Source organism: Tarenaya hassleriana, unplaced genomic scaffold (assembly GCF_000463585.1).
Source record: "Tarenaya hassleriana unplaced genomic scaffold, ASM46358v1 Cleome24, whole genome shotgun sequence".
Lineage (NCBI taxonomy): Eukaryota > Viridiplantae > Streptophyta > Magnoliopsida > Brassicales > Cleomaceae > Tarenaya > Tarenaya hassleriana.
This window is the reverse complement of record NW_010965696.1, coordinates 1,697,055-1,720,068: the sequence shown is the minus strand read 5'-3', so window position 1 is coordinate 1,720,068 and position 23,014 is coordinate 1,697,055. Positions and strand designations below refer to the sequence as shown.

The 23,014-nt window shown below is 37.7% G+C and overlaps 5 protein-coding genes across 8 annotated transcripts; 2 read left to right on the top strand and 3 right to left on the bottom strand.

Moving 5' to 3' along the window:
• Window positions 1–1,685: 1,685 nt before the first annotated feature.
• LOC104815882 (type IV inositol polyphosphate 5-phosphatase 7-like) lies at window positions 1,686–6,448 on the bottom strand. Its single transcript, XM_010544481.1, has 12 exons — window positions 5,715–6,448; window positions 5,519–5,606; window positions 5,233–5,301; window positions 5,022–5,109; window positions 4,824–4,928; window positions 3,994–4,729; window positions 3,690–3,883; window positions 3,450–3,558; window positions 3,215–3,363; window positions 2,792–3,049; window positions 2,040–2,164; window positions 1,686–1,872 (listed from the first exon to the last, which is right to left on the bottom strand). The coding sequence occupies exons 1-10, from the start codon at window positions 5,742–5,744 to the stop codon at window positions 2,827–2,829; spliced, it is 1,791 nt and encodes a 596-aa protein (XP_010542783.1). The 5' UTR covers window positions 5,745–6,448; the 3' UTR covers window positions 1,686–1,872; window positions 2,040–2,164; window positions 2,792–2,826.
• A 3,433-nt stretch (window positions 6,449–9,881) lies between these two features.
• Window positions 9,882–10,857, top strand: LOC104815881 (cysteine proteinase inhibitor 2-like). The gene is made up of 2 exons (XM_010544480.2): window positions 9,882–10,248; window positions 10,489–10,857. Exons 1-2 carry the CDS (start codon window positions 10,088–10,090, stop codon window positions 10,763–10,765), a joined length of 438 nt encoding a protein of 145 aa, XP_010542782.1. The 5' UTR covers window positions 9,882–10,087; the 3' UTR covers window positions 10,766–10,857.
• Window positions 10,858–12,908: 2,051 nt separating this feature from the next.
• LOC104815880 (cyclic pyranopterin monophosphate synthase, mitochondrial) lies at window positions 12,909–16,071 on the top strand. 4 transcript variants are annotated; one of them, XM_010544477.2, is made up of 8 exons: window positions 12,910–13,017; window positions 13,170–13,246; window positions 13,798–14,406; window positions 14,569–14,736; window positions 14,830–15,021; window positions 15,185–15,253; window positions 15,371–15,465; window positions 15,815–16,071. In XM_010544477.2, the coding sequence occupies exons 1-7, from the start codon at window positions 13,011–13,013 to the stop codon at window positions 15,452–15,454; spliced, it is 1,206 nt and encodes a 401-aa protein (XP_010542779.1). In that variant the 5' UTR covers window positions 12,910–13,010; the 3' UTR covers window positions 15,455–15,465; window positions 15,815–16,071. The 4 variants fall into 4 exon arrangements, with proteins under 4 accessions (XP_010542781.1, XP_010542779.1, XP_019058362.1 ...); XM_010544478.2 differs by having other exon boundaries at window positions 12,920–13,017; window positions 13,120–13,246; XM_010544479.1 differs by lacking the exon at window positions 14,569–14,736 and having other exon boundaries at window positions 12,909–13,017.
• Window positions 16,072–17,633: 1,562 nt separating this feature from the next.
• On the bottom strand, window positions 17,634–18,451 carry LOC104815879 (protein FAM9A). Its single transcript, XM_010544475.2, has one exon. The coding sequence runs from the start codon at window positions 18,359–18,361 to the stop codon at window positions 17,861–17,863; it is 501 nt and encodes a 166-aa protein (XP_010542777.1). The 5' UTR covers window positions 18,362–18,451; the 3' UTR covers window positions 17,634–17,860.
• Window positions 18,452–19,456: 1,005 nt separating this feature from the next.
• On the bottom strand, window positions 19,457–22,846 carry LOC104815878 (cation/H(+) antiporter 23, chloroplastic-like). The gene is made up of 4 exons (XM_010544474.1): window positions 22,390–22,846; window positions 21,612–22,068; window positions 20,919–21,460; window positions 19,457–20,836 (listed from the first exon to the last, which is right to left on the bottom strand). The coding sequence occupies exons 1-4, from the start codon at window positions 22,636–22,638 to the stop codon at window positions 19,520–19,522; spliced, it is 2,565 nt and encodes an 854-aa protein (XP_010542776.1). The 5' UTR covers window positions 22,639–22,846; the 3' UTR covers window positions 19,457–19,519.
• Between the last annotated feature and the right edge of the window lie 168 nt (window positions 22,847–23,014).

Genomic DNA, 23,014 nt, shown 5'->3' with positions numbered 1-23,014 from the left:
GTAACAAGAAGAAGAGATGTAGCAATAAAAGTGTTTCCGTTCTTTTATCTTTTGTTCTTTCTTTCTAATTTAATTTCCGCATTTTATTTTTTAATATGGTATCAGAGCAGCGTTGCGATCTGAACTATATGTTTCTCTTTTTCTAATTTTCTTGCACTCTAAACATGTTTCGACGCACTCTAAATATGTTTCGACGAATTCTAAACATCTTTTGATGCACTCTAAGTCTGTTTGGATGCACTCTAAACATGTTTCGACGTACTCTAAAAATGTTTGGATGCTCTCTAAACATGTTTGGATGCACTATAAGTATGTTTTGACGCATTCTAAACATGTTTTGATGCACTCAAAATGTATTTGGATGCACTCTAAACGTGTTTTGTGTTGAAATAGAAACAAAATATGGAGATTTGATATGATTGATAACAATTAAAGGCATAATATCGATTAAGAATAAAATATATATCGTGATAATTATATTTTGCTTTATTTGTTTCTTTCGTATCTTTATTTCCTTGTTTCTTTCAATAATTTTTCCTATAAATGTATGGATTATTTTCATTGTAATGTAACAAGAAGAAGAGATGTAGCAATAAAAGTGTTTCCGTTCTTTTATATTTTGTTCTTTCTTTCTAATTTAATTTCCGCATTTTATTTTTTAATAGAAATGTAGTTAAATTTCTATTCTGATGGACCGATTTTATGTACGAAGTCAATTTCATATATAGAGCTAAGAGATGAGAAGAAGATTTTATAAACTTACCGTGATATATATTATATAATATTTAGATCTGATATTATAAATATTTTTTTGGAATCTTTGTAACAATACCTTGAAAATGTTGCACCAAAATACAAAAAAAAAAGTTGTATGCAATAGAAACAAAAATAATTTTGTAGCTTAACAAAAGCCTATCAATTTCATGCAGCCTTGTTTTAACTTTTTATTTTAAAATTCAATTTTGACTTTACATATAATTCCGTTTAGGAAAAAAAAACACAAGATATTTTCTTATCTATAAAACTTGTGCCAAAGTGATTAGAGATTTTTTAACAGCTTTAGATTAAAAAAACATATCATTTTAACTAAAATGTTTATTGAAAAGATCATAATTTATCTGCTTATTAGTCATTGGAAAACAAATTATTTTACTGTAATTATTTCAATACACATCTAGACAGTCACTTTTTTTTATTTCTAATCATTTTCAATGTTTTTCAGAATACAAGCTTAAAAATAAAAAAAGGAATATCTATGATCATTGTCTCTGCAATTAATCATGGCCTTCACATTTCACAAGTTTTTTTTCTTTAATTATATAAGGAAAAAAAAAGAAAAGCTGATAGAAGACAAAGCATGATATGAGGAATCAGGAAAAGACAAAGCATGAGATTCTACAAAAACCGCAGCACTTTGCTTCTACAATTACCTGTCGAGACTCTGTCTCATCTCTTAATCATTACTTAAACTCTTTATTCTATTCCCGCAAATATTAGTAATTGAATATTATACACATTTGAACATATTTTTTTTATTTTAAAATTTTGCTTCATGCCCAATTTCTATTATTGTTAATTTTTTAAATTTTACTCGAAAAATTAATGGTTTGGATAATTTATAGTTTTCGATAATTGATTTAGAAAATACTTTACATTTTTTTTCTTCTGTTTACTGGTAATAATCATTAAAATATTTTTTTGTATATTTTTTTTTTCAAGTAAGCCGTATCATAAACATTACAATATGATTAACCCCATTGCACACTTTAATCGGAGAAAAAGGGGGGAAATCCCCTATGGTAATAAAAGAATGATGAATGAAGGAACTTCCATCTGTCCACTTGGCAATTTCTGATTGGGTCAGTTCATATTCTGCATATAAGAAAAAGATAATTGTTATAAGCTTCAGTTATAATACAATTATTGGAATTTTTGGCTCTTTTTTAAGCAATTAATTCTAATAGAGAGTAATATAAATATAAAAAATGGAGACAAAAATCAAAGTCAAATGATATTTAAAAAGAAAAAGTAATACGTACCTAATTATGATGCTGTAAATATAATGAAGTTCGCCGGAGTTAGCAAAACGGTGAACCGGGTCGACGCCGGAACCGCCGGTACGGGAAATCGGTTAAGCAATACAAAATTACAAAACTCTTCACACCTGCAAACCGGGAATAACTGGGTAAGATCTCTCGGTCAAATCATTCATATGGAAGAATCTATTCTGGGTTCGTCAAAGTTTTCATCTTTTCGAACAAACACAGAGAAAGAATCGTGGGTTTGCAATCCTTTTCTTCTGGGTTCAACAAAGTTTGCACCTTTACAAAATTACACAAAAAGAGAAAGACATGCAGATAATGAACTAGGGTTTACAATTACAAGCTAATGGCTTTGCGGTAGTTTCCCCCCATTCAATCAGTGGATTGTGAGTCGTGACAGAAACCAACACTAATTAATTATACGCAGAGAGTCTAGACAACGTTCAGGAAACAACGTTTCCATGTCCCCATCCAAACATATAATTGCAAATCGAACAGAACACGCAAAGACATCCAAATCGGTTCATGCCATTAAATGCAGATGGGTATGTCTGTTCATGATGTTCCCCATTTGAGTTCTCAGGACCACAAAAGATTTGTGGACTTCAATGGGTCTGACAGCTCATGTCACTGAAACTAAATACTCTATATCCATTAATTCAAGTTTCAGGTGTGAATCTCTAGTTTAGCATACCCTATTTGCAATGCAATGACATATAACAGTTTGGAGAGAAAGAAAGAAATGTTACCGTTGGGATTAGAGGACGAATTATACATCTCGTTTCTAGAAAAAGTTGAGCTCGGTATACCCGGGGGAGTAGGGTAAGAGCTCCTCGGCTTGGACCCGCGAGGTAGAATAGCTCGTGGTTCGCTTCAACCTGTTGTGAGCCGACTCAACCTCCACGCAGAAAATGCCATACACCGGTCTATGATCCGAGAACCGTGACTCCCCTCTCACGTACGATAACTGATGCAATCCTTCTCCGTACCACAATATCCTATCACACCTTCAAAACGTGAAATTTGTTAAAACCCGAATCAGAGAATGGTTTGGTCAAGATGCCTCTAATAGGGATCATGATAAAAACTTTCGGAAAAGAGTTTTACGTAGCGTTTTTCTTGCGAAAGTATCGATTTTGCAAAACAAAAAAGGTTTTCACTTAGAAATTTACCAAGCAGGAGTGCGTCGTTTCTCCTTTGGATGCATATCGTCTCCTGCATATCTATCAGAGTTAGTCGAGTATTTGTATGTCGGGGGGAAGTATATCTTCCCTTCGCTCCATCCCTTAAAGACTCGGCCTCGTTTCTGCTCTATCCGCAGCTGCGACAAAATGTTACATCTTTGGCATAAGAACTGCCCTTTACCTCCAAATAGATATTATCATATATGTGCATCTATGAGCATACCTGATCGTTTTCCAGTAAAGCCCTCCAATTTTGCATCTCTACAAGTGCTTTGGCAGACCGGTACGAGAGGGCAATCCGATAATTCAAATCCCCAAGCCAAATTATCCGACTAAATCAGATGGAAAAAACAGAGGAAGTAATAAGCTTTCATGCAAGTAAGAACATTGGTCATGACTCGGTATACAAGTGAGTCTTTGACGAGTTAAAACCAATGTTATGTGAAGGAAAGGGTCATCTTACTCATGCTGAAGGATGGTCTCGGGGGAATTCTCGTCATCTGAACTCTGAACCCGTGGAAACCTCGTTTTCTTGAGTATCTCCATGACATCCGAGTTTCTCTTTAGCTCATCGCCTTCTTTCTGTCCCGATGTCAAGTGGCTACAGATGAAGCAAAAGCTCGTTTGGTGCAGTAACATGCTAATGGAGATCGATCCCTACAGAAACCACGAGCCAAGGCATTTTAACAAAAAGCATATATATACATATATATGTGCTAACTCTTACAAACTACATGGTGATGTGAAGAACAAATATGTCTATGTACCTTATTCCCAAGATAACCCATCAATCCTCTGCCAACAGACGACACTTTCATGTTTTTGACGTGCTCTCTCAGCTCGCTTTTCACCCAGACTGTCAGGAAAATACCCACCATTTGCTTGCTCGCCACTAAACAATACTGCGATGAATTCCACGGGATTCTGCAGCCATTATCGTTCGATGCAGATCCATCTTCGGGCCCTGGTGAGTGCAAGACAGTGCTTGGGGAATCCCCGGGACCGTTGTCATCGTCTGAAGATCCGCACCGGGAATAATCACTGGCCCGAGAATAATCACTCGGTCTAGAGTAATAGTCGCTCGGTCTAGAGTAATCGCTAGGTCTATGACCACTACTACTACCACCACCACCATTCCACCTGAAACTAGGGTCGAAGTCACTCGGCCTGTGACTGAAGAACACGCGGTCACAAACACTGAACCGGCGGTCAAGCCGTGGCTGTGGAACAGAAGGGTCATTCTCCATTCTCCATATGCTCGGGGTCTGGAAAGATCGCCGGTGAAAGAAAGCTGAGTTCTTTTGCCTCGACGAACCAGAGAAGTCAGCATCTATCTCTGCAATGGGCACGGGAATAGGGGACGGGGTATGGCAAACGCTGCTTCCGCTAGTCCCTGAGCGGTTATTGAGCGTTTTCCTGATAAGGGAAAGCCATTTCTTGGCAGGGCCGTTGTCTTCAGCTCCAAGAACGTTTCCAGCGTTAAGAGGAACGATTTCTTGAAATCTGAAAGGAAAAAAAAATAACCAGCACTAAGAGGATTGAAATGGCCATATAAACGAAATTTTTATGAGAGATCTAGAGAGCTTTTTTTTAATACCCGAGTACGTATATATCTGCAGGGGCTGATGAAAGAAGCCAGTCGTCGAGGTTCAGGTCTGCAGGAGGGGAGCGTCCAGCTACGTTCCATGTAGCTACGAAGATGCTGTTCATGATTCACAGCAATGGATCACTATACATATACACAATTATACGTATATTTGTGTGTTTCATATATATATATAGTCATATGCTTTACCTGTAGTTCTGTACATCGATGATCCTGGGATTTTCATAGTTCATTCTCCTCTGCCGAGCCTGCTGCTCCCAGTTCTTGCTGAATTTCTCTGAGAAACCAAACACGAGGAAGAAGGAAAAAAAACATCAGCTCTGCAGATACATGTATTGTGTAACATGTATGTATTTATGAATGTGTGAATGGGTCAGTGTATGTATAGTTGTAAATTCACCAGTTTTGTTCTTCTTGATTGTGCAGGGCTCCCTCGCTGAGAAGCTACTCCCGTACTCCACCTCAACTCCTATACAAATATCAACCCATAAACAGGGGGAAGTATATATGAAATGTCGTTTTCCTTATCCTTCAAATTTCACCGAAGGGGAAGGAATTTGATGAGAATTTCGGTCAAAGCAGAGAAATCAGACATGGTTTTGAGTTGGAAGAGACAAAAGAAAGAAAAAACTAAGAGCAAGAAAAAACAAGAACGGGTAAACAAATGCTAAAGGTAGATACTTTACCCCTAGAAACAGGTTTATCCGCTTGAAACTCCTCGTTTTTGCTTCTGATATTGAACCATTTCCTAATCATTTTCTTGGACCAGGAAATCTTCATTGCAGAAAGGAGAGAAAGAGAAGAGATTTAAGAATATTCCACCGGAAATTCATCGAGGTGAAAATGGAAATCATAGAATTAGAGAAAAGGAAAAGAACAGACCTTGCTTTTCTTGGTGTTATCGTCTCTCATTGTCGCTGGTTATTTGCTTCTCCACTGGTTCTCGTTCTGTTTAGAATCGCCGAACAAAGATTCGATCCATTCGAGAACGAAGAAGGGCAACAAACCCTAATTCCCCAAAAGACAATAGAGATCAAACCGAACTGTCAAAGCAAATTGGGTGTGTGTTTGTGTTTGCGAATCCTCTTGAACCCTCTTGCCAAAATGATGAAAGTTTCCAACTTTACAACCAAAAATGGCTTCTGTTTCCCCACTGGACCAGACACAGACCAAAACCAAGCAGGCCAAAAATCTGGGTTGGTCGCTCTTTTCCTTCTCTCTCAACAAAAATATGAAAACTTAGGGAACGGGTTTTGTTTCTCAGGCCTCCTCTCTTACAGGGATAAAGCAAACACCAAACGATGGCTTAATACTCGATTATAGAATGAGAAGAAAAGGAAAGACGGAGAGAGAGAAAGAGAGTGCAGGTTAAAAATAAGCAAATGTGGGTTCTTGAAGTAGACACAGACAGACAATGAGGCAGATTTGAGAGAGAGAGAGAGAGAGAGAGAGCAAAAGTAAATAGTTAGAGAGAGATAGAGTGGGGGTCCTTTGAGCTACTTCTCCTTCCTCGGCGAGGGAGAGAGAGAGAGAGAGAGAGCCTCGTTCTCAGTGAAACGGCAAAGTAAAAGAAGCGGATTTGAACAGAATAAAGCGCAGAAGAAAGAGAGGAGAGAAGAGAACAGCACCTTAGACTAAATCAGTCTTTGTTGGGTTCTTCCTTTTCTTTTTTACCCTTTATTTTTATTTTATTTTAATTTCGCAAGTTTGCATACAAGAGGCGCTGTTGGACCATTCATATCATTTACCATAATAATTTTTAGAAAAAAAAAATACAGAAAAAGTTTCACGAGATTTCATTGTCCGAGTACCCAAATATGCTTAGGATCTATGGAAAACGATGCCGTTTTGTAATTTGACCAAAAAAAATAAATATAATAATAAAAAAAGGATATGTAGAAATAAGGAATTAAATTGATGTGATATAAATGACAGAATCTGAATTTAATCGGCTGATTTTGAAATATTGCCTATTTATTTTTTTTACCCAACATACTATTCTTTAATTTCCTAAAATTTAGCCTATATGGAAATACATTATATCGAATCTTTTTAGGATTATAATTATCTAAATATACGATATTTATTTCGTTTTTTTAAAATGGACTAGACTGGTTTCCGGTCTACCAAACAAAGGCAAAAAGCAATATATATAATATACAGATATATATATATATATATATATATATATGTATGTATATAATAAAGAAATAGATAAAGGGAAGTGAGTATTGTTGGAGTGCCGTATCATCTCTCCCTTTCAATTTGTTCTTTTCGCTTTATTGTTTATTTTCTAATTTTTATTTTTAATCTTCTCGATTTTTTTAAACTGTTAATATATATTCTTTTCGTGAATTACAAACGTTCTGGCACAAGACAGTATTAACAGTTTTTAAAATTGATATACCGTAGTGATACTATATTTTCATGGTTAATATTTTATCAAATTATGAGATAATTATTTTTACTATCCCTTAGTAATTGAAAAGGAGTTTATATATATATATATCGTTATTTTTTTAGTATAATTTTAAACATAAGAAAAATTTAATTAATTAATTACTACAGTAATACATAAATTTTAACGTTATATAAATATTTTAGATTTTGAGATACAAAAGAGTAAAATAACCTCACATATTGCTCATCTTGATTGATGACGATGATGGTGACAAACAATGTTAACATCGATTCTACATTAGTGATATTTTCGGTGTCCTGTATAACGTTATCCAATGGCACACAATAATGATATTCTACATGAAATAATTTTTTTTTATATTAAAAATGTAATAAAGTGTTTTAGCAATATATACTACCAATAAATTATCCGACGCCATTTTATGAATATGTTTATTCGAAAGCATGAAGCGATGTATACCTTATTATGTTCCATTAAAAGTTGATAAGAAATGACAATATATATATATATTTTTTTAATAAGACGGTAATCAACCTTGTAACACATAAAGTAATGAAGATAGGTCCATTAAAAAATGTGGTAGGGTAGGGAAGGGGAGGAGGCTTTTGATTCACATCTATTGGGTTAAGCAAATATATATCTATATATATATATATATATAAGGGGACAACTCTAGGATTGCATGGCTAAGATGTTTATAAAGCAACCCCCACGAAGATTTTGCTTTGCTTTTTTCCTTTATAATAATAATAATAATAATAATAACGAGGCATAATCTCTTTTCCTCCTCATTCCCACAACCATGAACCACATCCCTTTTGCTTGTGAATCCAAAGATTTATCCTCTCATTCCTTAAAATTCAAGATTTCCTATGCAGTCAAAAGCTACCACGATTCATCTCATATTATTATTGTTATTTATTCACGCATATATATATATATATATATACACAATGAAATTTGTATCCATTCATATATCCTGCCTCTCTTTTTGTTCTCTCCCTAGACTACGAGATCCCACTATCTTCTTTTGTAGCTTTAATGAAGATTCGATTATTTCTTTCTATTTTAAGGCCCTATGTAATGCCCGTTTGTGTAGGGACTTTGGTGCGGTGATATACATATAGGGTCTCATAATTTTGAACCAAACACTTTTATTGATGAGTACACATATATGTAGTCGTTATATTAACTAATTCATATTTGTAAATTTACTGTATTATTAAAGTGATCAAACACCAGTATAATATATGGTAAAGATAAAATAATAGGTGGCGAACAACGAATTGAATGTGGGCTCTTTTTGGGCTCAAAATAAAATAATGAGAAAAGCTAGAAAGCCCAAACAGAACACAGAAAATTTAAAGCCCCATTACCTGACAAACCCATCTCCCATTGCAAACTCTCTGTCTATATTTTTTTTTGGACAAAAAAACTCTCTATCTATGATTTGTTTTTATTTTTTTTATATAATAGACCAAAGCGATTATGTTATATGAAAACTATTGTGTTTTCAAAATAAAATTCATTGATGAAATACCTTTAGGAATAGTTTGCAGAATGTATAAAAGGATTTTAGAAAATATTCATTCCGTTTCAAAATAATTATTGTTTTAAGTTATTCATATTTTTTTTTAAAAAGATAGAAAAAATCATATATACTTTTATTTAATGATAAAAACAATGTTACCATTAATAATTTACTAGAAATTAATAAGATAAAATTGGGACTATTGTAAAAAAAAATTTTGAAATATATAAAATAATGTAAAAATACCAATATTTTGAAATTGAGGGAGTACATACCGGGAAAGTCAAAGGTAAACTTGGAGATCCAAAGATTGAACTTCTCTGGATTCGAGTCAAATCGTTTTGAATTGAATGTTTGGAATTTATTAAGTATCATAATTTAAATATTAAAAAATATATTCGAATAATTACATTTATAAACTATTCAAATATTCAGATCTTTAAATTTTTATTTCAAATAAACAAAATATCATTTCTTTACAAATATTTGAATATTGATGGATATTTGAATTTAAACCCAAATTGAAATTCGAAAGTCATATTTTAATATTTGACATTGTTTGTAAAAATCGAAGTCGAATAATCGCCAGTACTTTCGACCATTCCTTGTAATTGCCACGTAGTTGAAGCATGCGGAGAGCCGATGGACACGTGCCAAACGTTTGGACACGTGTCAACTCAACAACAAACTCACGTACAACTTACAAGACAAATTCAATAAAAAAAAACGAGACCATATAAAATTATTAAGGAGGCCCATAACTTTTTTTTCACCCTCAGATCCGTAACAAAAATCCATTTTAAAAAAAATTATTGGGATTTCTATATCAAAATGCAAACCCATTATAAACTACAATGATGGGAAAAAAAATCCGTGTTATAGCATAAGAATATTGTATAAATATGTGTATATATAAATATGTGTGTATATATAGACGATGGGGCCATACATACATACATACAATGCATGAAAAACAAGACGTGGAAGATGACTGATAGCTTAAAAGACGCGGAATTTCGAAGGTGTCGATGGCATGGGACCCACTTACGTCTCCTCAACACCACTCTCTCGCATCCTATAAAACTATGCTTCTTCGAACAGAACACGATGACAAGACAAAGAAACTCAAAAGATCTACATATTTACATACATATTATATATAACTCTCTTGCCCTTTAATTTGTTGTTTTTCCTTTTCCATAAACGTAGAACAGGGAATCAGTGCGAGGCAAGAACGGAATCGATCGGTGATAAAAATAACAAGCAATCAACAACTGATTTTGATCAGCAGAGAGATTGGAAATGGCGGCTGCGAGAATTACGAGGCTGTCTTTGGGGTTGCTGACGATGGTAGTGTTGGCATCTGTCTCGGTCCGACCGTCGTACGGCCTACGGAAGTTGGTCGGTGGGAAGTCGGATGTTCCTGACGTCGAATCCAACAAAGAACTCCAAGAACTCGGCAGGTACACATACATATATATACATAATACATGCATACATATACATATAGATACACACGCTGAACCGGGATGGAAGTAATATAAAATTGAACATTGTTCGGCCAACCCCTTTCTCCGGTGGAACAAAAACAGAGGATCTTTGTGTCTAGTCTGCGCCACCGAATGCCATTTTCATAGCATATATATATATATATATATATATGGTTAGATTCTTACAAGAAGTGTAATGTAAACAATTGACAGATACTGTGTAGAGGAATTCAATCTGAAAGAAGGAAGACGAGAGAAAGGGTCGGGTGAGGAAGAAGAAGAAGTGTTGGGACCGTTGGTGTTCAGTAGGGTGGTGGAGGCTCAGAGACAGGTAGTTTCAGGGATCAAGTACTTTCTGAAGATCGAAGTCACGTTGCCCGACCGTACAACCAGAATGTTCAGCTCCGTTGTCGTCGTCAAACCATGGCTTCCGTCGAGGGAACTGCTCGATTTCTCCCCGCTCACGAACCCCATCTTCTTGGTTTCTTGATGGAAGTGTTCCCTTCGGTCAAACTGAAAATGGAGATATTGTAAATGTTGTTGTGATTCATATAATAAATAAGCGATGAGAGCTTTGAACAAGCAAATGATCAAGCCGATGGTAACATGACACTCATCTAACTCAGATTATCAAAGTGAAAAGAGCCGGTACCGATCAAGATTTGACTTTAAGATCTCTCGTGAAAACAGACGAGTAAAGAAGGAGAAGACAAGAAACGCTATTACAACACCTTCAAGAACAAGAACACGGATCTGTCTTTGATTTAAGGAAAAAAAACCCAATTAATGGCCAAACATTTTTTTTTTTAATTTCACGATCCACATTCAAAACACTTCTTGGGAAATGTTTTCTGTTATTGATAATGGGAAGAATACATCATAATATATAGCAAAATACAATAGAATATTCTAGGCATAATATCTAGGGTAAATCATAACAATATTAATGATAATATTATAAGAATAATATCTTTCTATATGCCCCCTCAAGATGAATCATCTATGATGAATTCAATCTTGTTACATAAAAACTAAAAACTGAAATTGTGATCGTATTAAACGAATCATTTTCCATGTGGTGGTGTAGTCCAGACTTGAGTTGGTGTTGCTTGATAACGTTTGAAGAGCTTGAGAGTTGTATTCTCAGAGGCTGATGTGGCACGGATGTGCGGCGCATATGCGCGAGTTGGGTTGCGCGACAATGAGGTCGGCAGCGCAAAAAAAATTGCGATGTGTATAGCGGCTAGGCTGGAGAAAAGAAAAAAAAATGGGCGCAAAAGCGTGACGCATAATGCGTGGTAGTCTAGCAGCGGAATAAGAGAAGAAAATAAAAATAAGTGACGCAAATACGTGGATCGACGATCAGAGTTTTCCAATCGAAAGAGGCTAATAACCATGTTTAAAGAGCTTACAACGGCTAGGGTTGACGTCGATAAACAAACATCATCGTTAAAAAAAAAATCGGCTAGGGTTGACGGTGATGAACACCGCCGTCGGGGAAAAAAATAGAAGAAAAAAAAGAGCAAAATAAATTTAAAACGATACTCAAGACGATGATACTATTGGATTTAGTACATCGTTGTCATCTTCATCGTCGCTTTCGGATTCGACCGACATTGTTGATAAGAAGAAGAAAAAAAAAATTAGAGCAAAAACCGAAGCTCTGATACCATAATAGAGAAAGAGATGGAGAATCATTGGATTTCTCATTATTCAACATGTAACATTACAATATTTATAGCAGAAACAAAATCATAAAATATCTTATTTAATAAATATAAATATCTAAAATATAGAAATAAAATCAAATCTAAATATTACGTAATCTTCTCAAATCTTATTCATATCTCTTTACACGCCCCTCAAACTCAAGGAGATGAGAAACAGCTGCTTGAGGTTGAATTCTCCAGAAAATAACGGGATTTGACAATCGAATCTAGGAATCGGTGGATTGTTGGCGGATCTGAAAAAGTCCGGTGAAACAGAAGCGTGGTGCACATGCACGGTATTGTGGAGTTGTGCGACAGCAATGTCGGCAGCGCAAAAGGCGTGATGGTTTAGCGGCTATGCCGGAAAAAGAAAATAAATGGTGCAAATGCACGCGGCTAAAGCCGAAAAAAAAAGAAGATGGCGAATCATTGGATTTCTCATTATTCAACATGTAACATTACAATATTTATAGCAGAAACAAAATCATAAAATATCTTATTTAATAAATATAAATATCTAAAATATAGAAATAAAATCAAATCTAAATATTACGTAATCTTCTCAAATCTTATTCATATCTCTTTACACGCTTTTATACTTACGTGTGCAAAATTCGGTTGACCAATTCTTCTCCGCTCCACTCGAATTCATCCAACTGTTTTCTGTCCAAATATAGTTATTTGATATCTCGTCACACTTCCAGAGATACCATAAGAAGATATTTGCATAGGCGGTTCATTCATGTAAAGGGTAAATTGGGCATTGATATTTTCTCTTTGCGGTGAACCAACGCAATGATCACGTGTCTAAATTGAACATTGTTCGGCCAACCCCTTTCTCCGGTGGAACAAAAACAGAGGATCTTTGTGTCTAGTCTGAAAACAGAGGATCTTTGTTTTTAGCTGGCCCCCCCGAATGCCATTTTCATAGCAAATCTCGCAAAAAAAAAAAAAAAAAAAAACCTTCTTTCTGTAAAACCCACAGATTTGTTTAGCATTCTGTCCTCCTGGGGGCTCCCTGCGTCGATGAAAGGTCGCTCCTTTTCCTCCTCGAATTTTGTCGTTTTTCTTCTTTTTTTTCCGCCTTTTTCTGATTTTATTTGTTTGTGACAAAAGGCGATTGGTTCGTTGTCAGATTCGGTAAAATAAACTTGGTAGACATTCTGATTTGATCATTCGCTGCAGTGTCGAATATGAGGAGGTGTGTCTCCAAGTTCACCGCCGATTGGCACATGTGTTTCAGGAACTTGAACTTTTTCTTGGTAAAGTTTCAAGCTTTTCCTCTTCAAATTTCTGGGTTCTCTTCTTCTTTTGTTTTTGGGGTAATTGGATTCCTTTCTATTTCGTTGCTGAATTTGCCGAAGTTCCTTTTGTTACATGATCCTGAATGGTTTCGTCTATTGGGTCTCAATTTTTCTATTCAATTCGGCGGCTTGTTTGATTGATTCGTTCCTGAAGGTAAACTTTTAGGTATTCTGTGATTCGAGTTAGATTGAGAAATTCGTAGGTAGAAGAAGCTTGTTTGGATAGTGACAAAGCTTGAGAAAACGTTTGCCAGATTTTTCTTTAGGTCCATGTTATGTGGGTTTATCACCAATGAGTCGTGTAAACACACACATTCACCAGTTGCCTCATCTAATTTTGCCTCTCAGCTCTAGTGAAGTGATGAGATTTGGCTGAAGAATTTAGGAATGTTAATCTGTACTCAAGTTTTTATTTCAGTACGCCTAAATTGGGTTCTTGGAGACAGTTGCTACTTGCTGGAAACTATGGTTTTAATTCTGCATCCTTCCATCTTGGGATTCTCCTACAGGTTGGTTTTGTTGGGTCAAGTTCAGTTTCAAGAAACTTCGTAGCTGAACGTTCATTTAGCAGTCATGCAGCCCCAAAGACGTATGCCAGTTCTTCTGCAAAGTTGGCTGATGATCAGACAACAGACAACAGTGTGTCTGACATGTTGGTTGATTCGTTTGGTCGGTTACACACCTACCTGAGGATATCTTTGACGGAGCGATGTAATCTCCGGTGCCAATATTGTATGCCATCCGAGGGTGTGGAACTCACTCCGAGCCCTCAATTGTTGTCCCGGTCTGAGATTATCCGTTTGGGTAACCTTTTCGTTTCTTCCGGGGTTAACAAGATCCGCTTGACCGGCGGTGAGCCCACGATTAGGAAAGATATTGAAGACATATGTCTGCAGCTGTCCAGCTTAAAAGGGTTGAAGACACTGGCCATAACTACCAATGGGATCACTCTTGCCAGAAAGCTGCCAAAGCTGAAAGATTGCGGGCTCACTTCTTTAAATATCAGTTTGGATACCCTGGTTCCTGCCAAGTTTGAGTTTCTGACAAGACGTAAAGGGCTCGAGAGGGTTATGGAATCTATCGATGCTGCCATTGCTCTTGGATACAATCCCGTAAAAGTATCAGTCCTCCCCCTTCTTTCCATTTCCCGTTAGTTGCATCTTCTTGCTTTTTAGGTGTTGTAACAACATCAATTCTTGGGTTTGCATTTCTTGGTGGTCTTTAATTTGCATTTGCCTGCAAAGGAATGATTCTGTTGTCCAAATTTTGTGGTCCATTAGGTGAACTGTGTTGTCATGCGAGGGTTTAATGATGACGAGATTTGTGATTTTGTGGAGTTGACCCGCGAGAAGCCAATTAATGTCCGGTTCATCGAGTTCATGCCCTTTGATGGAAATGTTTGGAATGTCAAGAAACTCGTGCCGTATGCAGAAGTGATGGATAGAGTGGTAACGTAGAATCTTGCATGGGGGGGCTTGTTGAGATTTCGAGTTACCTCCTTCCAATTGCTTATGACTGATTCAATTGTGATGGGAAAACAGGTAAAGCGCTTTCCGGATATAAAGAGACTTCAAGATCATCCAACTGAAACAGCCAAGAACTTTAAGATAGACGGGCACTGTGGTTCTGTATCTTTCATCACATCAATGACCGAACACTTTTGTGCTGGTTGCAATAGATTGAGACTTCTTGCAGATGGGAACTTCAAAGTTTGTTTGTTTGGTCCCTCAGAGGTAAACCGCCATGTTTGCTTTCTTGTCTTTCTTTCGGTTTTCGTGCCGTTTTACTTTACTGTAACCTACTGATCTAGATTGCTTGTGAAGACTGATCTAAAAAATTACCAGTGTGCTTCTTTCTATCTGTGTGATAATGGACAATGTGCATTTGTTCTCACAGGTTAGTTTGAGAGATCCAATTCGATCTGGAGCTGACGATGAGGAACTTCGGGAAATCATAGGTGCTGCGGTATGTTTCTTTCTGTGGATCTTCCTCTCTTTCTTGAATGATATTATCTTTACCGAGAGATTGTAACTTAACTTGCGTGAAATACTTTGACAAGCTCAATAAGTGAAAATGGTTCAGGTGAAGAGGAAGAAAGCCGCTCATGCTGGAATGTTTGACATCGCCAAGACGGCGAATAGACCCATGATTCACATCGGTGGCTGAACAGCTAAAAGGTAAGTTCTTTAAAATGGTGGCTTATGATAAATCGAAATCATCATCTCCCGTAAAGATCACTAGTGTTAGGATCTGAGTACCGACCAAGTTTCTTAAGGTAGACTACTCACGCAAACCAGTAATGTGGAAATGGAAATTCCCCGGGTTTTCTTGTCGATTTTCATTCAACGATGCCCGTAAACAGAAACTTGCAGGAATCTTTTGCTCTTCCAACGTTAAGCTAGAAAAAACAAAAGAATTCAAAGTTGATTTCCTCGTCTCTGCAGACCAAACCCTCGTGAAGCTGCTGAAAATGGAGACATTCTACTATTATGTGTCGGAATAATATCTCCTGAATCTGTCTTGCAGGGGGTTTAAGCTCTTGGGAACAGCACGAAGAACATCGGGTTTTCCAAGATCTAGGCTCCGGCCGATGAGCTCTGCTCCGAATGGGAGAGTGTTCTGTTGCGTTCCACCGATCTGTACATGTGTTTTGTGTGCAGGATCTCAAAGTTCTTGATGTTAAGCCAAAACTTGTTCTTACCACATTTTGTACAAGAATATGAACAGACGAGTGTAAGGAGGCCAATAAGCATATATGCTTTCACAGCTTGACATGAACAATCCGATTGTCTCACCAATTTTTTTTTTTTTTAATTTATTTTGTTATTGTACAGTCAAAAGACAATCAATCTTAAACTAAAAACAGATCCAATCGGGACAAGAAAAACAAATGAAACAGATTTCTGAAAAGTGAAAACCTGTCTCAACCAAGAAGAGAAAAAAGAAGGGAGGGAGCTTAACAAGATGGTGGGGATGACAATGTTGACGGTTCATCTCGAGAACCCTTCGAAGAAGGAGAAGCCTCGCCGCCGGGAGGCATATCCTGAAGCGCCGCAAGAATCCGGCGAATGCTGACGGATCTCGCCGGCCGGAAACTGTACGGTCGCTTCATCTTCGTCTTCGAGAACAAGCTCGATGATTTGGACAGTATGAGATACACTAAAGCTTGAACCAAGGCGAACACTATCACCTTCATTACCATATCTCCCAAGCTGCTCTCCATATTCTCGTGTGATCGATTCGAGCAGATGAAATTCAGACAGCAACTAATCAAACGTTTGATGGGTTGTGAAAAAAAAAATGTCTTCTATTTTTTTTTTTTTGTAAAATGAATTAGAGATCGAAGCTAAAGTTGAATGTAGTTTTATATACGGAGGAGGAAAGAGCCTTGCGTATTTGACTCTACACGCAGAGACGTAGAAGAAAAAGAAACCGAGTTAGAAACTTCATTTAATCTTTTGGGGAGCCGTCATTGAAAAGTTCCAAGATTACTTATCTTATCTTGATCAAATTGACACGTCATCAATATCATGACAAGAATACAAATATATTTGTAATGTCGGTCAAACAAATATATTTGTAAATTGAATTGTAGAAGTCGTTATATGTGTGCATGTATCATCTAAATAAATTGTACACGTACACACACACACACACACACACACATATATATATATATATATATATATATCTCAAGATAGTTCATAGTTACAGATTCAAGGAAAGCCCACAAACCAAACCCCAGCCCAATATTAATCCATAAACTTACAAGCCCTAAAATAGTCTAAATAAAACCTATAAAAAAAATTTAAATTTGTAAAACGGTACAAAACAAGTTTTTAAATTTTTTATTTAATAAATTTATTTTCACACTTTCAAAATATATCATTATAATTTCCAAAATTAATAATATAAAAAAAATTAACGATATTGATTCAAAATTTATTTTGAAAATTATAATGACATTTTATAAATTGGAAAATAAATTTATTAAATGAAAAAGTAATTTTTTTTTATCATTTTACAATTTCAAATTTTTATAGTTTTTACTTTTAAAACATTAACAATATATTATATATATATATATAAGTGTAATTAAAAAGGCTACGCATATATTGTATAATTTCGTAGTCCGACCAGTCCACAAACACAACGTATTTTGGTCAGTTCATTTTGTAATGTTTGAAGTCGAAGACCATTTGAAGTTAGACTGACGTTGTCAGTTATCCACTCAAAGCATGACACGTGTCACAGGCATCCACCCAACAACTCGACGTGATATATCTCCTTTTTTTTTCTATCGCCAATTTTATTTTTCTTTACGTTTTTCAAATAACTAACTCAATATATATATATATATATATCATGTACCAAGAGTTGCATGTACAGAGACCTCACGTCACTTATTCTCAAAGCAATACCACCACCATATGCATGCACAGCAAAGTACGTATGCGTACGTAACTGACCGTATAGATATACGTATACGATTCACGATCAAAATGTTCGTGATTATATGTATACGTATTCACGTATACGATTCACGATCAAAACGTTCGTGATTACTCGGAATTATTTCAGCCGGAAGATTGGCTTTTTCTTGGAGGCGCTCAAACGACGAGTGTCGTGCTTAGCCTTTATCAAACCGCTCAAAACCTTGGCATACCGACCCATGATCCCTCTAAACTTCACACCATTTTCGCCGTCGTTGTTCTTCCTCGTCACGATCTGCATCTTCACCTGCTTCTCCTCCACCGAGAAATGTTCGCCGAGTGAGCTCTTGCCATTAACGCCTCCTCCTCCCGTTTCTCCTTGCGACCCTTCCTCTTCGCCTCTCATCAGCTGGTTCAAGCTCTTGTGATCAATCTCTTGTTCTTGTTCTTGTTTCCGTTCTTGTTCCTGTTCTCGATCTTGTTCTTGGTTGCTCCCATGATGAGGAGCTTCCTCAGGTGGCGGGCTTGCGATTGATATGTCTTGGTGGGTCTCCTTGAAGAGATTGTTCAACGGCTTCCGGGTTCTTCTCGACATGCTTAGATCGAACCGTTTCTTAGCCTGGTTCAGTTCGCTTCCCATGTCTGATCACAAGGTAATAACATTGAAGAGGCAAGCGTGGTCCATATAAGTTTGATCACACACATATATATATATATGTGTGTGTGTGTGTATGTATCATGTATGTATATATGTATATATGTGAAGAGTGGACAGTGCATGTTGTAGAAGGGTAATGAAAAGTGTAATTAAGAAAAGACAAATAGAAATAAAGAAGTGGAAAGCAAGTAAACAAAAGAATTAGGAGGGGAGGTTAGGTTCCAAGTAGAGAGGGTTGCAATGTCACAACAAGTAAAATAATGACACTTCACTAGAGTTTAAGCTCCTATACATATGAAATGTTACCAAATCACTTTTGTTATCCCTTCTCTCTTGTCTTGTTTCTTCATCACTTTGATTTTGACTCTCAACTGCTTTCTTCCAAACACTCTCATTCTCAAACATATACACACATATAATATATATACATATGTCATGAGATGTACTAATAATATTACAAAACTTAAAGATATTAATTTTTATTAAAACATATATATATATATATATAATACTAACTAAAATAATTTTATTTTCTTGTGGTTTGTACCATTTTCCAGTTCTCCAACTTCAAAGGAAACATATTAATTTAGTCATTAAGTTACTAGCTTTGTCTTTTGCATGTAGTTTATAAATCAGCGTGACGTTTAATGTTCTGACTGATAGGAGAGCTATCTATATGGCTTAACTTTTGCTAAAAATATTATTAACTGTATATGGCGTATTAGTTTTCAAAATCAAATTAATTAAATCCAATCAGATATTAAACGAAAATAATTATTTTCTTAAGAAAACATATTCCCAATAAAATCCAATAACACGCTACACTGCCTTTGGCGTGTGGATGTGATTATACACATAATAATATAAGATATCTATGAATGACGGATTAATTAGCTTCTAACGTTTTGTTGTGTACAAAATTAAGATGCAACAGTGAACAAATGTAACTTAGAATTCTATAGTCTAATAATTTTGATGAATGAATCCTATAACTATTTCAATATTAGGCACATCATTATAATGTCCCGGCGGTTAACATTTAATGTAAAATAACATGCATAATATATGCTTATATATATAGATAAACAAATACATGTTCCTATAACTAAATGCTTGCGGCCGCCCAAAAAAAAAAACGTTTCACTTGTGAATACCCAACTGGAACTCTTCCTCTTCTTCAGAGCCGTCCTCGTCATTGTCAATGTACTTGGACATCATGAAAGGCTCTGCATCACGGGATATCTTCGCGGTTTCTTTCTCTTCCCCTTCTCCGCCGCTTCCGGCGGCGGCGGCGGCTTGCCTGTTTGAGGCGGAGTATTGTTGAATCACAAGAACCGAAGCCTGCATAGTGAAGTTGGCCGAAGCGAGTGTATCCCCAATCGTGCCTAAATCAGGACTGCTGCTCCAATCGGCCAAACCCGAAGTCACCGGAGAATCTACGTTATACCCTCTTCCGACAATGTAGAGATCATAAGAGTGTTTGTCTTCCATTTCTCGTATCGTGGAGATCGTCTCTTGTCCGTCGTTGACGACTTTCTCGATGTAAGTCACTGAAGGGTCGTTCATGGTCTTGAAGTTGAACTCGTATATCAACTCGTCGTCCACTTGTTTCTCCCTCTCGTACGCAGCTGCCGTTTTCCCCGCCGAGACCAATGCGTCGTGGCCGGGGACGAATCTCACCACCGTGAGTTCGATCATGTGTTGTCCGACCATCCGTCGAGCATACGCTAAAGCCTCGCGGTCATCAGCTCCGCCCACGAAGAGCATCGCCACTTTTCTCTTGGCGGGCAGGCCGTGGAGTGACTCGGACCGGACCATGCCAATGCCACGGTCCACTAATATCCCGACCGAACAAGGCGCGTGGTTTAGAACATTTTGATTGATATCTGCGTGGGATGCGTTCCCTTCGCCCATCCGACCATCAGATGTCAAATGCTTGTGATATGGCAATATGATGAAGCAGACACGCTTGTCCTCTGCGAGCGCGCATATATCCTCATGCATGGTCGTGTAAGGGGAGACAGCTGTAATGGTCTGGACCACGACCGAGTCGTTGTGAACCTCTATAGCCTCAAAGGCTTCGGCGATCTGATCGGACTCAGCTCTGAATTTGTCGGAGAAGTTCCCCTTGGGCTTGCACTCGTCGTTCATGATGAGCAAAGAAGCAGTGGTGCGGCCAGTGAGCTCGACGAGGTGGACGGCAAAGACGTAAAGAGGAGATTGCTTCGTGGGGTTGGAGTCTCTCAAGAGGTTGGTGATTCCGAGGACGTTGGGAAGGATATGGACACATGCAAGAACATGAAACTCTGTATCTCCTTTGATTTTCTGTATCGTTCGGAGCTTGTAATGTATTACCTTCTTCTTGGCTCTGTACGTTAGGGCAAGAAACGGCTCCACCACTAGTGACATAACCAGAAACACGATCGTCATGTGAGTGTACATCGGACTGTCCAAAGCCTGCATGCATTAATTCATCGGTTTTCATGAATCGTTATACACACACATATGTATATAGCGGGAGCTGAAATGAATATTATACCTTGGTGTCACGGCCTGCGTTGAGGATGACGAGAGCCAAAGTGCCTTTGGTGTTCATTAGGGTTCCGAGGGCAAGAGCGTCTCTAAACGACGTTCGCATGAACAATAACGCAATGAACGTCGGGACGATCTTCAGCAAAAACGACGTGCAAACGACTAAGCCCATGATTGCGGGGTCGACATACCGAAACATAAATTCAAAATCGGCTCTTAGGCCGCAGATGATGTAGAAAAGTGGCATCAAGATTCCAGACAGGAAGTCATGGAGCTTCTCCTCGATCATGTTTCTGATGATTTGGTCGTGAGGGATGGAGAGTCCGAACACGAAGGCTCCGGTAATGGAGTGTACACCGCATGCGTCGGTGATGAGGCCGCAAAGGACGACGCCGCATAGGATGAACCAAACGTGCGTGTCGTCCACGTGGCCTCCTTTTACGGTCTTCGAGAATGCCCACGAGATTCCTGGTCGGATCACGAGTATGCACAAGAGGATGAACCCTCCAGTGGCGAGGAGGACAAACGGCATCATGTGGTTCCAAGTTCCTGTCCGAACGAAGTACCCATCATATATATATATTGTTCGGGATCCTTTTGAAGTACAGATCTTTAACTTAAAGGGTGCGAGAGAAACGGAACAAAACCACAAAAAACATCATTTTGAGGAGAATCGAACCAAGATCATAGAGAACGATACCTGATTTACTCAAAGCAGCAAACCCGAAAACCAGAAGAACCCAAGTGCATAAATCAGTGACAATGGCTGCAGACATTGCAGTTCTTCCGATATCTGAACGCAACAGTTTCAGGTCGGCGAGAACCCTGGCAAGATCGGGGAAGTTGGTGCAAGAAAGAGCTATGCACCAAAACACACAGCCTGCGAGAATCTTGTCAGAATCACCATTGCCTGGTAAGTAGTAGAGGGCGGCTCCGGCAGGTAAGGAGACTAAAAGGCCGACGGCTGAGATGACCAGCGACTTGAACTCGGTGAGTCTGACCATTCGGATGTCCATTCCGAGACCGAGAAGGAAAACGTTGTAGACAAGAGCCAAGTTCGCAAAGGTCTCGAGGATCATTGTGAATCTATATGGAAAGATATTTTCGATGACGAATTCTGTATTCCCGAGCAAGCTCGGACTGAACAAAAGACCGCACTGCCAGAAACAAGCATTCAACACTGTCAAAGTTTGCGAAATGATTCATTATATCTGTATTCCCGAACGTAATTTCCTTACTCTAGAATTTCAAATTCCTTATCTTATATGACAAGGAATAGATAAATCAAACCATATATGAAATATAATAAATTATTACAAATTAAAAGCTCACCATAATTTCTAACAAAAGCAAAGATATGAGCTGGAGTTCACATGATCACCATAAAAGGCTAACCACCATCATAAGGCGTGTGTGTATATATATATATGTGTGTATTATGTATTCCAACCTCTGGAAATGAATAGAGAATAACGCACCAGGATCTGAGCCACGAAAGGGGGCAGATACAGAGGTCGGGTCAAGTAGTAGAGGATTCGGTACGTGAGGTTAGCGACGAATATCTGCGTGATGAAGAAGGGAAGGGCGGAAGCGAGGGTGCCGCCCGATTCCAAGTTCTTCTGATCGTTCTTCTCGTACAAGTACTCTTGCGGGTAACACACGATTTTCCCGTAACGTGACTCATCCGTCACATAAGACATGTTCCGGTACGCCGCCGAGCCATTCATTTTTCCCACCCTCTCCGACGCCTTTTTCCTTGTCTCCCGGCGGCGGCTGAGTTCGATACGATTCGTACGGACGGTCGAGATGATGCTGTCGATCTGTTTCCTTGTGTTGTGTTTTTTTTCTTTCTGTGGTCAATTCATCCACACCAGGGAAGGAACAGCTGTTCTGGTGAGGGTTTTGTGGTTAATTATTCTAATTATACGCAATTAACTAAACAACTAATTACAGTTTTCCTTATCAACATTTTACTAATTATAGAGGATTCACATGCAATTCTTTTTGTCTGATTGGCTAGTAGTTGCGAGGTGCAGTTACATAATTCTAGTTGTTTAAAGAAGAACTCGAGGGGGGGGGGGGGTAATTTTAATTTCTTTTATT